This window comes from Micromesistius poutassou (assembly GCF_964030765.1).
Source record: "Micromesistius poutassou genome assembly, chromosome: 22".
NCBI lineage: Eukaryota > Metazoa > Chordata > Actinopteri > Gadiformes > Gadidae > Micromesistius > Micromesistius poutassou.
Window position 1 is genome coordinate 2189165 of NC_140292.1, and position 15449 is coordinate 2204613.

At 46.8% G+C, this 15449-nt stretch overlaps 2 protein-coding genes across 2 annotated transcripts in view; both read left to right on the forward strand.

The window, feature by feature from the left end:
- grip1 (glutamate receptor interacting protein 1) overlaps nucleotides 1-6601 on the forward strand; it is an 18482-nt gene extending 11881 nt beyond the window's left edge. The window contains exons 17-25 of the mRNA XM_084486555.1: nucleotides 269-413; nucleotides 1027-1166; nucleotides 1537-1722; nucleotides 1813-1954; nucleotides 2665-2776; nucleotides 3085-3195; nucleotides 3602-3718; nucleotides 4099-4245; nucleotides 4368-6601. Of these exons, the coding sequence (XP_084342681.1) occupies nucleotides 269-413; nucleotides 1027-1166; nucleotides 1537-1722; nucleotides 1813-1954; nucleotides 2665-2776; nucleotides 3085-3195; nucleotides 3602-3718; nucleotides 4099-4245; nucleotides 4368-4601 (1334 nt within the window). The 3' untranslated portion in view covers nucleotides 4602-6601. The remainder of the gene's footprint in view (nucleotides 1-268; nucleotides 414-1026; nucleotides 1167-1536; nucleotides 1723-1812; nucleotides 1955-2664; nucleotides 2777-3084; nucleotides 3196-3601; nucleotides 3719-4098; nucleotides 4246-4367) is intronic.
- A 1962-nt stretch (nucleotides 6602-8563) lies between these two features.
- On the forward strand, nucleotides 8564-9727 carry lsm8 (LSM8 homolog, U6 small nuclear RNA associated). Its single transcript, XM_084486584.1, has 4 exons — nucleotides 8564-8705; nucleotides 8894-8934; nucleotides 9233-9360; nucleotides 9537-9727. Exons 1-4 carry the CDS (start codon nucleotides 8675-8677, stop codon nucleotides 9625-9627), a joined length of 291 nt encoding a protein of 96 aa, XP_084342710.1. The 5' UTR covers nucleotides 8564-8674; the 3' UTR covers nucleotides 9628-9727.
- The last annotated feature ends 5722 nt before the right edge of the window (nucleotides 9728-15449 follow it).

Here is a 15449-nt window from a genome sequence, read left to right on the forward strand (position 1 = left end):
ACCTCAAACCACACATTAGAACAACATCTCAACATCGGATCAGTTTCTACAGAGTCCCAACCATTACTGTAACACTGTGTGTGTGTGTGTGTGTGTGTGTGTGTGTGTGTGTGTGTGTGTGTGCGTGTGCGTGTGTGTGCATGTGTGTCTGTGCATGTGTGTCCGTGCGTGTGTGTGCGTCCACGTGTGCGTGCGTGCGTGAGCATGTGTGTCCGTGTGTGTGTGTCCGTGCGTGTGTGTGTGTGTGTGTGTGTGTGTGCGTGTGTAGATGAGCAGGACCTGTCCGGCAGCATCATCTACACGGTGGAGCTCCAGCGGTATGGCGGTCCACTGGGCATCACCATCTCTGGGACCGAGGAGCCCTTCGACCCCATCATCATCTCCTCGCTGACCGGGGGCGGCCTGGCCGAGAGGTAACCTGTCGCTGGCTGGAGCCCGCTAACACCGCTAGGGCCCTGGAGAACGCTAACACCGCTAGGGCCCTGGGGCACGCTAACACCGCTAGGGCCCTGTAGCATGCTAACACCGCTAGGGCCTTGGAGCACGCTAACACCGCTAGGGCCCTGTAGCCCGCTAACACCGCTAGGGCCCTGTAGCATGCTAACACCGCTAGGGCCCTGTAGCCCGCTAACACCGCTAGGGCCCTGTAGCACGCTAACACTGCTAGGGCCCTGTAGCCCGCTAACACCGCTAGGGCCCTGTAACATGCTAACACCGCTAGGGCCCTGTAGCCCGCTAACACCGCTAGGGCCCTGTAGCACGCTAACACTGCTAGGGCCCTGTAGCACACTTATAATGCTAGGGCCCTGTAGCACGCTTATAATGCTAGGGCCCTGTAGCCTGCTAACACCGCTAGGGCCCTGTAGCCCGCTAACACCGCTAGGGCCCTGTAGCACACTAATAATGCTAGGGCCCTGTAGCACGCTTATAATGCTAGGGCCCTGTAGCACGCTAACTAGCGGTGGGTGGTGTAGTATCTCTGTCCCCTGGTCCGGTGGGTTGTGTGATGACCTCGTTGTGCTCCAGGACGGGGGCGATCCACGTGGGCGACCGCATCCTGGCCATCAACAGCAGCAGCCTGAAGGGGAAGCCGCTCAGTGAGGCCATCAGTCTGCTGCAGCAGGCGGGGGAGACCGTCACGCTGAAGATCAAGAAGCAGCAGGACTGTACGATACACACATACACACACAGGACTGTACGATGCACACACATACACACACAGACTGTATGATACACACACATACACACACAGACTGTACGATACACACACATACACACACAGCTTTATATAAGTTAGGACTGTACGATACACACACACACACAGCTCTATATATGTTAGAACTGTACGATACACACACATACACACACATCTTTATATATGTTAGGACTGTACCATACACACACATACATGCACAGCTTTATATGTATATGTTAGGGTTGGGTGATGAACACCTGAATAATGGCCAGAATAAGGGTTAGGGTTTGATGATATGATGATGTTCTCTGCATTAGCTGATGTTTTTCTCTGGGTTCCAGTGTCCAGTCCCAAGTCGTGTGCGGTCAGCTCCTCTGGGGTGTTGGGGGTGGAGCCTGGTGAGGAGGAGGAGCCTGTGGTGGTGGCCCTGCCCCCCGGTCAGAGGGCGTTCAGCACCCTGCCGTCGGTGGACAGCGCGGTGGAGTCCTGGGACGGCTCCACCGTGGACAGCGTGCTCAACCACGCCGGTACGTAGAGTAAAACCTGTTACTATTATATTATTATATTGTCTGGACTCCTGGGCCGGACTGTTGACTGTAGCTCCTCTCTGTCTCCAGGCTACCATTCCTACAGTTTCAACGAGTGGCGCAGCCCAAAGACAAACAACATTCAATCGTCCACCGCCCCCCGCCAGAGGACCAATCCTCTGTCAGACCTGGGGCTGAGTGACGACGACTGGGACCGCCCCCCGCTCACCGGGTGAGAGACAGCCAGATTAGCATTAGCAATAATAGCATCAATGGTAGTGTGTTTAGCTTGATTATAACTAGGTGTAATGGTAGTGTGTTTTAGCTTGAGGCTGACTAGCAGTAACGGTAGTGTGTTTTAGCTTGAGGCTAACTAGCAGTAACACTAGTGTGTCTCTGTCTGCAGAGTCAATTATTTCCCCAGTGGGCTAATTTCTGACAGCAGGTATCTGACCTTTAAACTTAAACCCTGCACCCTAAACCCTTTGCCAACTTCTGTACCATAAACATATAGTAAACCCTATACCCTAAAAACCCTCTACCTGATAATACCCAGACACCCCACCTGAAAATACCCTGATAATAATCAGACACCACCCTGATATTACCCTGATAATACCCAGACACCCCCTGATAATACCCTGATAATACCCAGACACCCCCTGATAATACCCTGATAATACCCAGACACCACCTGATAATATCCTGATAATACCCAGACACCCCCTGATAATACCCAGACACCACCTAATAATATCCTGACACCACCTGACACCACCTGATACCACCTGATAATACCCTGATAATACCCAGACACCACCTAATAATACCCTGACACCACCTGATAATACCCTGATAATACCCAGACACCCGACCTGATTATACCTCAATCTGATAATTTCTTCCCCAAGCAGCAGTTATAATGTGACCTCTGACCTCCAGGTTCAGTGTGGGGCCTGACGGGCCTGAACCGGACCAGGAGGAGAACTTCTGGTCCCAGGCACTGGAGGACCTGGAGACCTGTGGCCAGAGCGGAATACTGAGAGAGCTGGAGGTACGTCTAGCTAACACTCTACTTACCCTATCAACTAGACAACTAGAGGGACTGCCCTCACCTAGCTAACAGGCTACTTACCCTATCAACTAGACAACTAGAGGTACTGCCCTCACCTAGCTAACAGGCTACTTACCCTATCAACTAGACAACTAGAGGTACGCCCTTCATTAGCTAACAGGCTACTTACCCTATCAACTAGACAACTAGAGGTATGGCCTTCAGCTAGCTAACAGGCTACTTACATAGGTCAAGTGATGCCCTGGATAGTGTGTCTTCCTAACAGGTGCCCTATTGGCTGTTTCTAGGCAACCATCATGTCGGGTTCCAGTCTGAGTCTGAACCACGAGCCGCCGCCCCCCCGCTCCGGCCTGGGCCGGCAGGCCAGCTTCCAGGAGCACAGCAGCACCCGACCGCAGGTACACAACCGCTACACAACCCCTACACAACCCCTACACATTCCCTACACAGCCCCAGGTACACAACCCTGACACAACCTCAGGTACACAACCCCTACACAACCCCTACACATTCCCTACACAGCCCCAGGTAAACAACCCCTACACAACCTCAGGTACACAACCCCTACACAACCCCTACACACACAGCAGGACCCAACCTCAGGTACACAACTCATACACAACCCCTACACAACCTCAGGTACACATTCCCTACACAACCCCTACACACACAGCAGCACCCAACCTCAGGTACACAACCCATACACAACCAGACCGCAGTTAATGCTGTGTTGTGATTGGATGCTGGGTTAATGCTGTGTTGTGATTGGATGCTGGGTTAATGCTGTGTTGTGATTGGATGCAGGTGGCTCCGCGCTCCAACACCTTGCCATCCGACCCCCAGCGGAGAGCCTTCGCAGTGAGGAAGATGAAGCAGGAAGTCAGCGACATCCTGACGCAGACCCCAGTGGAGCTACACAAGGTACTAACTACTACTAAACTACTACTACTACTACTATACTATACTGCTACAACTACCACTATACTACTACTACTATACTATACTGCTACTACTACAGACCCCGGTAGAGCTACACAAGGTACTAACTACTACTATGATTACTACTACGATACTATACTGCTACTACTACTACACTTCTACTAATTCTACTACTACTTCCTTAATTATGTTATTCTATATTTTCTTCACACTGACATAATCTCAGACTCCTTTATCCAAACATAACCCTGCCAGAGTTAGTGCCTTGCTTTACCAGTGTGAATAGAACCCCTAACCCTGCAGAATCAGTGAGTTAGAGTGTGTGTGTGTGTGTGTGTGTGTGTGTGTGTGTGTGTGTGTAGGTGAGTCTGGAGAAAGCCTCTGATGCAGAGGACTTTGGCTTCAGCGTGTCTGACGGTCTGCTGGAGAGAGGAGTCTACATCAACAACATCAAGCAGGGCGGGGCCGCCCACCGGGCCGGCCTACAGACCTACGACCGCATGCTGCAGGTAGGCCTATATACATTACATTAACATGCTGCAGGTAGGCCTACATGCATTAGGTTATATATGATATATTATTCTGCCCTAGATAAATCAGGCGTTATACATGATTTATTATTCTGCTCTAGATAAACCACGTGCGGACGCGGGACTTCGACTGCTGTCTCGTGGTTCCTCTCATCTCAGAGTCTGGAAACAAACTGGAGCTTGTGATCAGCAGAAACCCCGCCTCCTCCTCCCCAACCGCCAATCACAGCCATGCGCTGGGCCCTGGGCATGCCACCCAGCCAACCAGTAGTGAGCTGGGGACTGAGGAGGAGGGGCACATCGTATGGAGCCAACCAGGGGAGGCCTCCTTATAGCAGCGGAGCTACAACCCCTAACAGCTAGCCCCAAGCACACCTGGCGGACCAGACCCCCCCTGGTGGACCAGACCCCCATGGCGGACCAGACCCCCCCTGGTGGACCAGATCTGGTGGACCAGACCCCTCCCTGGTGGACCAGACCTGGTTGACCAGACACCAGACCCCCCCTGGTGGACCCCCCATGGTGGACCAGAAACCCCCCTGGTGGACCAGACCCCCCTGGTGGACCAGACCTCCCCTGGTGGACCAGACCCCCCTGGTAGACCAGGACACAGCAGCACAAAGACCACAACACAGATAGACAGACAGGTAGAGAGTGTGACAGACAGACAGACCAACAGGTAGATGGACAGGTAGTGAGACAGACAGACAGGTTTTGGTTTTTAGTGCCCCCCCACCCGAGCACAGTTTCTATGACAACTCTGTGACGAAGCGGAGGTTCAATAAAGAATAATGTTTTTTAGTGTTTACACACGAGGACTGGCCACACTGTGTGTGTGCGTGTGTGTGTGTATTTGTATGTATATGTGTGTGTGTGTGTGTGTGTGTGTGTGTGTGTGTGTAGGTGCGTGCATGTGTTTAAGAGACTCAGGCCAGTAAACTCCCACTCAGCTCTGTGGTTGGCTATGAGACATGCCACCTGTCCTCTGATTGGCTGGAACCAGTCAGAAGCCCCGCCCCCATGTGAGTCACTGTCGTAGAGCACCGAGCATGCCCCTCCCTCATCTATTATGCTAATCAACCCGCGTGTGTTAGTTAGGACGTTTCCATGGTTACTGAATCACATCCATGATGTAAAAAATAACATTTTCTACCCCCCTGTGACAAACATGTGTGTGTGACGTGTGCGTGTTGTGTGTGTGCAAGTGCAGCCTACTGATGTTCAAAGCGATGTCACCATCTTGCTGCCTCTACTTCTATATTCACTGTTAACCTTTTGCACCAACCAATAGGAATCCTCCGACAGCAGAAGCCCAACACGGCCGCTCCTCAGAGGTCAGCAGAGTCTAATTATCTCACCGGATGCCCACAGTAACCCTCCAGCCACAGGAAGTAGCACTTTGCTAACCCTCCAGCCACAGGAAGTAGCACTATGCTAACCCTCCAGCCACAGGGAGTAGCATTATGCTAACCCTCCAGCCACAGGGAGTAGCACTATGCTAACCCTCCAGCCATAGGAAGTAGCCCTATGCTATCCCATCCAACAGGAATTAGCCCTATGCTATCCCAACCAACAGGAAGTAGCACTATGCTACCCCAACCGATAGGAAGTAGCCCTATAATAACACTCCACAAACAGGAAGTAGCAATGTCCTAACTCCATTAACAGGAAGTATCACTGTGCTAACCCTCCACTAACCGGAAGTAGCACTATGCTAACCCTTATATTACAGAAATGATCACTGTGCTAACCCTCCAATAACAGGAAGTAGCACTATGCGAACCCTCCTTTAACAGGAAGTATCACTGTGCTAACCCTCCACCAACAGGAAGTAGCACTATGCTAACCCTCGAACCAGGAGGAGGTAGCCCTGTGCTAAATGTCCGGATCAGGGAGTGTTAGGGTGTGAAACCTAAAGCCATAACGTCACTCCACTAAGGCTACCTGATAGACTAGACATGGCTGTGTGTGTGTGTGTGTGTGTGTGTGTGTGTGTGTGTGTGTGTGTGTGTGTGTGTGTGTGTGTGTGTGTGTGTGTGTGTGTGTGTGTGTACTGGTCCAGGTTGCAGGGAGATCTTTGTGAGTTGTTATCACATGTTGTTGTGAACATGGTCTTTCCACTATCAGTAGACTAGATTACATGTTAGTCTGAACCTGTAGCCTCCGTTTGTCCTTCTGAGAGGAAACACCAAACAAACTGTATTTTTATTTCTAAAAGGACTGGGAGGTTGTAAAGTATTTTTGTACAAATTTAATACTTTGGTAGCATGATCTTCCTGGTGTGTTTTGTGTGTTTATGGAGGAAGTCCAGCAACACAATCAATAAAGACCTTACAAACCAGCGTGTGGTTTCTGTAACACGCTTCAATCAGAAGACGATACGAGGAGAGATGAGAACATGGCCGTTCCTGGCTCTGGATGTCCCCATGTGTCCCTAAAGACACCAAGGGGCCAAAAACGGCCATTTTTCAAATTATAATTCAAATTAAAATGACAAAGAAAATAGCAAGTGTATTGAAAGCATCTATGTCCTAAGAATTAAGTTAAAAATAAAAATATTTCTACAATTAAATTGATAAATCATTATGTTTGGGATGCAGCCAATGCCTGACGAGATGTGCACATAGCAACATGGATTTAGCCAATCAAAGTCCTGTAATCTCATGCTTAAAGGGTGATGGAGCAGTGACGTCTGACATTATCTACGAGATGAACTAATATGAAGTATCCATCAGTTGCAATGTTTGCAACTGTATGCAAAATGTGTTTCTTAATAAATGAGTTGCAAACCTTTAATATAAAAAAAAATTCTGTAGGTTTAAATTGCTAGTGTCAACGTGAGATTTGAATTGGGGATTTAGTTTTTCATCTTTTCCTCTTAATGAACACCAGATTGATGACCTTAAATGTTAAATGGGCCACCAGACAACATCTTGCACAGGGCCCCAAAAGGCTAGCTGCGGCCCTGTCTGAGCTACTGAGTTTGAGAGCACATGTCAAGGTCTATTTAAAAAAAACTATGTTAATGAAGGCCAAGGTTAGCGCTTCAATAATCGACACATCCAGGACAGCTCCGGCCTCACCAACCCATTACAGCTCAGGGTGGGGGCTCAACTTTAGTGGAACTGATATTGGGCAATCTGACTAATCAAAATACAGTCCATTCAAGCTCCAATCAATCACCTGATAGGTCCGATTGTAATGAAGACACTGTCACGTTGGGTTTATTGATCTACTAAGAGCTGATCATGATGAATCCACTCTTGATTTATTGATCTACTAAGAGCTGATCATGATGAAGACACTGTTGGTCTATTGATCTACCAAGAACTGGTCATGATGGGGACATTATTGGTTTATTGATCTACTAAGAGCTGATCACGATGAAGACATTGGTTTATTGATCTACTAAAAGCTGATCATGATGTAATGAAGACAGTGTTGGTTTATTGATCTACTAAGAGCTGAGTGTTATAAGCGGCATGTTTCTCTCTGTTTTCATGCCTAATGGGGCTTTGTTGTGACGTCACTCAAAGCCGCTGCAGGTAATTGCATGTTAATTGGGCCACGCCCACATTGTAGTTTTGTTTGGAAACACCCAAGCTGACCGTCTGGCTGAGAGAGAGGAGCAGAACCACAGCCGCTTGGAACTAGATTCAATAGATTCAACTAGATTTAAACTGAAGGAGCCAAGGAGTTAAAGTTGGATCCTTTTCCCCATATTCGGTTCCTATAGGTTGACGCGTGTGTGAGGCCTCATCCGGGCCACTTTGTGAGGTAGGAGCTGTAGATTTCCTTACTTATTCAGATCACTTGGACATTGTTTTGTCTCCGCATTACATTCGCTGTATATTTTTAGCTTTAACATTAAAGGTATTTATAATCTGTATTTACAAGTTAGGCCGCGGAGGCGTGACCCTGGAGTGACGTTAGCAGCGTCTGATGTTTGGAAGAGGTTTCGTTTCCTCCATCATGATCAGCTCTTAGTAGATCAATAAACCAACGTCTTCATCATGATCAGCTAACATCTTCACATACCTTATCACAACACACACGTATACACGTTGATGTTTTTATTAGTTTGTTAGCTGCTTCATACCCTAACCACCTTTTAAAATAAAATATAAACATAAAACAGGATCACATCATATCTAAAATATATAAATATAAAAAATATTCACATCATATTTAAAATATAAATATAAAACAAGTTCACATCAATTGTAAAATATAATTTATAAACAGACGTTTAGAGCGATCTGTGTTCTGCTCTCCTCCCGCTCGGTGATCGCCTAGTCTTGTCTGGTAACCCGCAGCTTCTTCCAGTGCTATTGGCGTTAGCATCCCTGCAGTCTCTATTTATACAGAACCACTTATTTTTTATCAACACCTGCCGCCCAGACTCGACATGTCCACGGCGCTTGAGACCTACATCAACCGTATCCTTCATGAGATTAGCCAAGGAGGCTAGCGCTGGTTAGCTGAGGTTAGCCTAGCGCTGGTTGGCTGTTGATCAATGCGCTCGGAGCTAGGCTAGCTTGGTTAGCTGCTATCTGCAGTGTGTTGTTGTATTATCGGGGTTCACACTGGACCCCTAACGACTCTTTGTTCCTTAACTCAGCCTCAGGGACCGTCGCCATAGTGACCTCGGACGGCAGGATGATTGTGGTGAGGAAGGTTTCAGAGGCCCTGATTGGCCATTCACATGTGAAGCTTAAAGTCATTCACCTCCTCGTGTGTGTGTGTGTGTGTGTGTGTGTGTGTGTGTGTGTGTGTGTGTGTGTGTGTGTGTGTGTGTGTGTGTGTGTGTGTGTGTGTGTGTGTGTGTGTGTGTGTGTGTGTGTGTGTGTGTGTGTGTGTGTGTGTTGCAGTGCTTGTTGCAGCGATGTGTGTGTGTGTGTGTGTGTGTGTGTTGCATGGCAGTGATCAGTGCAGTGCTGAGTGTGTGTGTGTGTGTGTTTTGCAGGGCACGCTGAAGGGCTTTGACCAGACCATCAACCTGATCCTGGATGAGAGCCATGAGCGCGTGTTCAGCTCGTCTCAGGGGGTGGAGCAGGTGGTGCTGGGGCTCTACATCGTCAGGGGAGACAACGTGTGAGTACTGCTGCCTCCATACTGTGTGTGTGTGTGTGTGTGTGTGTGTGTGTGTGTGTGTGTGTTGCAGGGCGGTGTGTGTTTTGCAGTGCAGTAATCTGTGTGTGTGTGTGTGTTACAGTGATCAGTGGGTGTGTTGCATTGCACCTATCTGTCTGTGTGTGTATGTGTTGCAGGGCGGTGATCGGGGAGGTGGATGAGGAGACTGACTCTACGTTGGACCTCGGCAACATCAGGGCTGAGCCACTCAACTCTGTGGCCCATTGACCCCTCCCCTTTAACCTTTGACCTCTCCTGAGGTGTGTGTGTGATGAGTGTTTTTGAATGTGTGTTTTTTTTTTTTTTATAAATAAAGTTGAGGATTTGATGTTTGAGTTGTCATTGGTGTGGAGGCTGTAGAACACAGGAAGCACTATGATCGCTAACACCTCAGAGCGGCTCTGTTTGAATCGGCTCACTGCTTTACGTTCACCAATGCCTTGTTTCCACCATGAAGAGCGGCTCGGTTCGATGCAGCTCAGTCCGCTTATATTGGTGTTTCCATTGCCAAAAGTTGGGCAGGGTCCCAAAATAAGAGCACTGAGCCGCTCCTATTTTCACTACTCCACCGTTTGGCTACCAAGCCATATGAAATGGTGCCGAAAAGGTGGAGCTACACATTGCCGTCCGTTGGTCGACAGAATCGTGTCTTCCGTGCGACAGGGAGGATAAAAACAAACAAACACAGTACCCGGGAGGTATTTATGGTCAACGGCGAAAACTTTATTGAAGAAGATTTTGCGCAAAAGATCAGGAGCTAGATCAAGATCCAGGAACACCTGGACGGCCTCCATTGTTGCTCTTTGTTTTAATGTGTCACGTTGTTCTTTTTCATTCAATTTATTAGCAGACTACACTGTCACGCTGCTATGATGTTGCAATGCTTACGTAGCTGCTGCGGCTATCAGCATCCATCTTAAACCCTGCCCTACCACAAGGGTACCGTCACTGGTGGAGATTTTGTGTAACCGAGATGTCCCGCACCGAGTCGCCCAGACCCTGAGATGTCCATGGTCCAATATACAATGGGCCTCTATGAAGTATTTTTTGCATAGGAAATTTCCTTTCCTAAGGAGATGAACCGGAAGTACTGGTGGTTGGAATATTAAAAATGCTTAGGAAAGGAGCCTCGATGCATCCTTTAATCCTCCTTTAGCATAGGTTACTCCTGACCAATCTTTACAAAAGGAAAGTGATGAAAAACTATTTAGATCCTTTGTGGTATGGTCGTCTTTGGCAAGGTATGACTCAGAGTGGCAAATGTTCAACACATTGTTTATTCTAACAGACACAAGGTAAACGAGCTTGCGTTCTGGAGGTGGTCCATGGAGCATCACCCTAACTGTGTGTTCACACCGCACTTCGCCCCGCGACACGTTTCAATGTTAAGTGAACGTGGAGACGCGAATCGGGCGAATTTTTTTTTCGCCGATACGCGCGACAAGATTTGATTGACAGCGCGTTCACGTGGAAAAATTTCGCGCTGTCAATCAAATCTTGTCGCGCCGCGAATAATTCGCCCCGCGAATAAAGTTAAAATATTTCAACTTCTTCGCGGCATTCGCGTTGAAACAGCCAATCAGCGTTCACTCCCTGTGGGTAACGTGGGTGAAGTAACGTAAAACAGCCAATCAGCGTTCACTCCCTGGGTGACGTCACGTAACAGCCAATCAGTTCACTCCCTGGGTGAAGTAACGTAAAACAGCCAATCACCGTTCAACCGTTCAGTGAACCGCAGCTTGGAGGAGAAAGTGATTGTTGCCGTTTGCGACTCCCGCTCTATATCTACATATAATATATAAATATCTCTATCATATAATATATACGATATATATAATATCACGGCACAAAGCGGTGTGCGCCTCCGGATTATATTATTAACCCATAAACGACGGGCTCTCCCTCTTCCACAACAGGTACAGACACACATCTCGGCCATGGTTGATGAGAATGAATTGGCATGAATGACCGTTGCCAGGCAAAAAAAAAATTCGCCCCGCAAATAATTCGCCCCGCGAATGCACACAAAAATGCACAGCGACAGATTATGATTTGTCGCGCGGCAAGTAAGTACACACAGTAAAGGTGTGTTCACACCGCACTTCGCCCCGCGACACGTTTCAATGTTAAGTGAACGTGGAGACGCGAATCGGGCGAATTTTTTTTTCGCCTATTCGTGCGACAAGATTTGATTGACAGCGCGAAATTTTTCCACGTGAACGGCGAGCGCGTTCACGTGGATTCATAAGGAATAATAAGTTGAAATATTTCAACTTCTTCGCGGCATTCGCGTTGAAACAGCCAATCAGCGTTCACTCACTGTGGGTAACGTGGGTGAAGTAACGTAAAACAGCCAATCAGCGTTCACTCCCTGGGTGACGTCACGTAACAGCCAATCAGTTCACTCCCTGGGTGAAGTAACGTAAAACAGCCAATCACCGTTCAACCGTTCAGTGAACCGCAGCTTGGAGGAGAAAGTGATTGTTGCCGTTTGCGACTCCCGCTCTATATCTACATATAATATATAAATATCTATATCATATAATATATACGATATTTATAAAACGGGGGGCCTAAATCAAGCGATCTGATTGGTTCCCAACCGTTGTATATTGAGCGTATACACACAGCTATGACGCCCGTTCAGTTTACAGAGTCCAGTATCACTCCGTGCCTAACTTGAACTGTTGTTTATTTATATATAAAAGCGATAGCATAGTTCACTGAAGCCTAAAAAAAAGCCTGTAAAGCAATAGGCACACGGTCGCCGGCAATTTAGCCTTCTAAATTGCTAAATTGCCGGCGAACCAAGCTACCGTCTCTAGCCTTCTCTCTGAAGGACGCTAGTGTGTTGCATAGCAACCGCCGTACACTTTGCCGGCAGCCAGGAGGGACTACTTTTCTGTATTCGTTAAAAAAAAATGCTTTTCCGACTTTCTAGCTTTTTCAAAATTGAGGGTGTCTATGACTTTAATTTCGCCATATTTACGTAACCGTTTTATAAAAGCAATAGATCACTTCCGTCAGTGATATACGGTCATTAAACCACAGTGAAGGGGGTCGCCGCCCCTCCGCTGCACGTCGGGACGGACAACGCCCCTTTAACTGTGGTATAATGAGCGTATACCACGGCCTGTCGTGATCTATTGCTTAAATATAATATCACGGCACAAAGCGGTGTGCGCCTCCGGATTATATTATTAACCCATAAACGACGGGCTCTCCCTCTTCCACAACAGGTACAGACACACATCTCGGCCATGGTTGATGAGATTGAATTGGCATGAATGACCGTTGCCAGGCAAAAAAAGAATTTGCCCCACGAATGCACACAAAAATGTACAGCGACAGATTATGATTTGTCGCGCGGCAACATTCGCCTATTCGCGCGAATATTATAGGGGAAATGGGACAAAGTGCGGTGTGAACACACAGTAATGCCTCACGCCTCGTACCCACTGTACACGTCCGTCGACGGAAGAGAGTGGGCGTGTCCGACGCATGGGGTAAAACACGATCTGCGTATAATGTGCGATCATATAATCATATAATCATATAATATAACGCGATCTGATTGGCCAACGGATCCGTCGCTGCCTGAAAAGTTAAACTTTTCTCAACTTTTGGACGCAAGAGACGGAGCCGATTTGACGGACGGACCCACAATGCATTTCGGGAGCGTCCCATGTAAAGTCAATGAGATACGTCGACGGACGTGTACAGTGGGTTACAGCTAATTAACACCGGTAACACAACAGTTTATATTGGAAGTGGGCGGAATGGTTGGACCTTGGTCTCTTGGCTTCGGCGGAAATAGTAGAGTGGCTATGTTTGTAGTTCTTTAACCTATCTATAAACTCATGAAACCTTATATAGTGTTGTCCATTATGTGGAGAAGAAACCATTCATAACTGTTGTTAGCTTGAAACATGTAATCAGAAATAGCATAGACTAAAATAATTTACATCAAAAGGAGTTATTGGTATCCCATAACCCTTTACGGCGGTAATATTTAAATAAACAGGCCACCGACGAAGTTTACCGACTCCACGCGAAGACACATGAGAGACGCGGTTAAGCAGAAGAAGAGAAAGAGAAAAAAAAAGAGAAGAAAATACAATTGCTAATAATGGATACCAATTCCAGAAACATAATTTGAATCGAAATGAATGAATTTATTGCTGGTTAGTAAGCACACAATGTACACCGTAAGAAAATAAAATGCTGACTTCACATTTAAGAAAGACTAGGCCTACTGGGGGCAGTTAATTTCAACATCAACATAAGTTGAGGCTCTTTTTTTTTCCACATAGGCCTATAAGGGATTCAAGTGGCCTCAACTATTCCCGTTGGCCAAATCCGACCTAAGTGATTCTCACTGTTGGCGATAAGTTATAACCTGATTGAAATCAATTCGAGAAGAACGCATGGCTCAAAAAAGCGCTTGTTGTAGTCCCATCTTCGGAAAATTGTAATTCCACGCTAGAGACGCTAGAGGTCAGCAATGACGTCGGTTAGGAAAAGTGGATGCGAATTCATTTAACAGTGTGGTCTTTTCCTATGTTCGAAAGGAAGCACCAATTCATCGCTCCTTGACCTGATGACGTTTTCCACAAAGGTTAAGGAAAGGAGGCATAAAGGTTAGGAGACTTGACTTGGGTATACCAGAGAGACTGTTGATCTGATCTTAATTACATTGCACTTTCTAAAATGCTTTTTTAACTTTGCCTTTATTTTCTATTTTACTCTTTTTTTTCTTTTACTTATCTATTATTGTATGACAATATTTATATGTGAAGCACTTTGAGTCTGCCTTGTGTATGAAAAGTGCTATATAAAATATAGCTGCGAGCAGCAATAAGGGGGCCAAGCAGAATATGACTCCATGAACTAATTTTGGTGGACAGACATAATTGGTTAGGTGGCTACAGGATGACTGTCTCGATAATTTCACTTACAATGAAAGCTATTGGCAAATGGTTATCACAATGAAAATACATTGAAGTTGCTTTCTAAGGGCTGGAATAGACTTGCTGCTAACAACACATACGCCTACTGATCAGGGCCCAGTTTCCCAATAACGATGGATCCATACTCGTACAATCATTCTCACGAAGGATCTTTCGAACCTTCATAACATTTTTTCGAGTGTTTCCCGAAACTCCTCTTAACGCTCTAACGACATTCGTAGGCTTGTAACTGTCTACTGACATGGTCCTGAAATGGGCTCTGTAGGAGGGGGAGATGCAGGAATGTTATTGAAACTGTATATTTTGTGGCAGCAAAGAAATATCTCCCCATCAAGGCCAACAGCAGAGGAGCCTACGAAAAGAATAAACTAATATGAATGCTACAAATATTAAAACACAATTGATTAGGCCTAGGCCGACATATGTTATCAGTCCTAATCCTGAACACACTGTGCGTACATTTTTCCACAACATTATCCCCCTGTAAATAATTCCATATTCCAAAAATAAAAAATAGCTTGAGTCTGTGTGACAACTATAGCATTTATCTAAATGTGCTGATTTCTGAAACATGCTTTGCGCAGCAAAGAGAGCAGACTTTCTCTGATTCCGCATAAGGTTTCATTGATTGGCGCGCACTCTCTAGTCTAGAATCTTTGGTGTAAACATTAAAAATGCAACGTTCCATTCATTCATTATCATTCAAACGCAGAGGCATTGACACGGCTATTGCTGTTGCTGGTCTAGATCCTGCCCATATTGTTGGGCAGGGGTACACATAGTAGTCCTGATTATTACTGAGACAAAAAAGGGTTCAGCCGTAGACACAGCACAAAGGAAGTTTTGCATAATCTGTTGAACCCAAGGTTGCCTACATCAAAACATGGCAACTTTTGCATTCCTGCTGTAATCACTAAGAGAGTAAACAAAGGGAAACTTAGGGGGGGGGGCTGGGGCGCCCTCCGCTTGGGTGTTATCAGACTGTGGTCATGACGTGGGGATGGTATCATTGACGCAGATGCAAGTTTGATGCCAACATTTCTCAGTTTCTTAAATTCATCTGGAAAATCATAAAGGGAG

Excerpts from the sequence above, each read along its gene's own strand:
- lsm8 (XM_084486584.1), top strand. The coding sequence starts at position 8,675 with ATGTCCACGGCGCTTGAGACCTACATCAACC. Across the intron at positions 8,706-8,893 it reads GCTTGAGACCTACATCAACC|GGACCGTCGCCATAGTGACC; the intron begins GTATCCTTCATG and ends ACTCAGCCTCAG. Across the intron at positions 9,361-9,536 it reads ATCGTCAGGGGAGACAACGT|GGCGGTGATCGGGGAGGTGG; the intron begins GTGAGTACTGCT and ends TATGTGTTGCAG.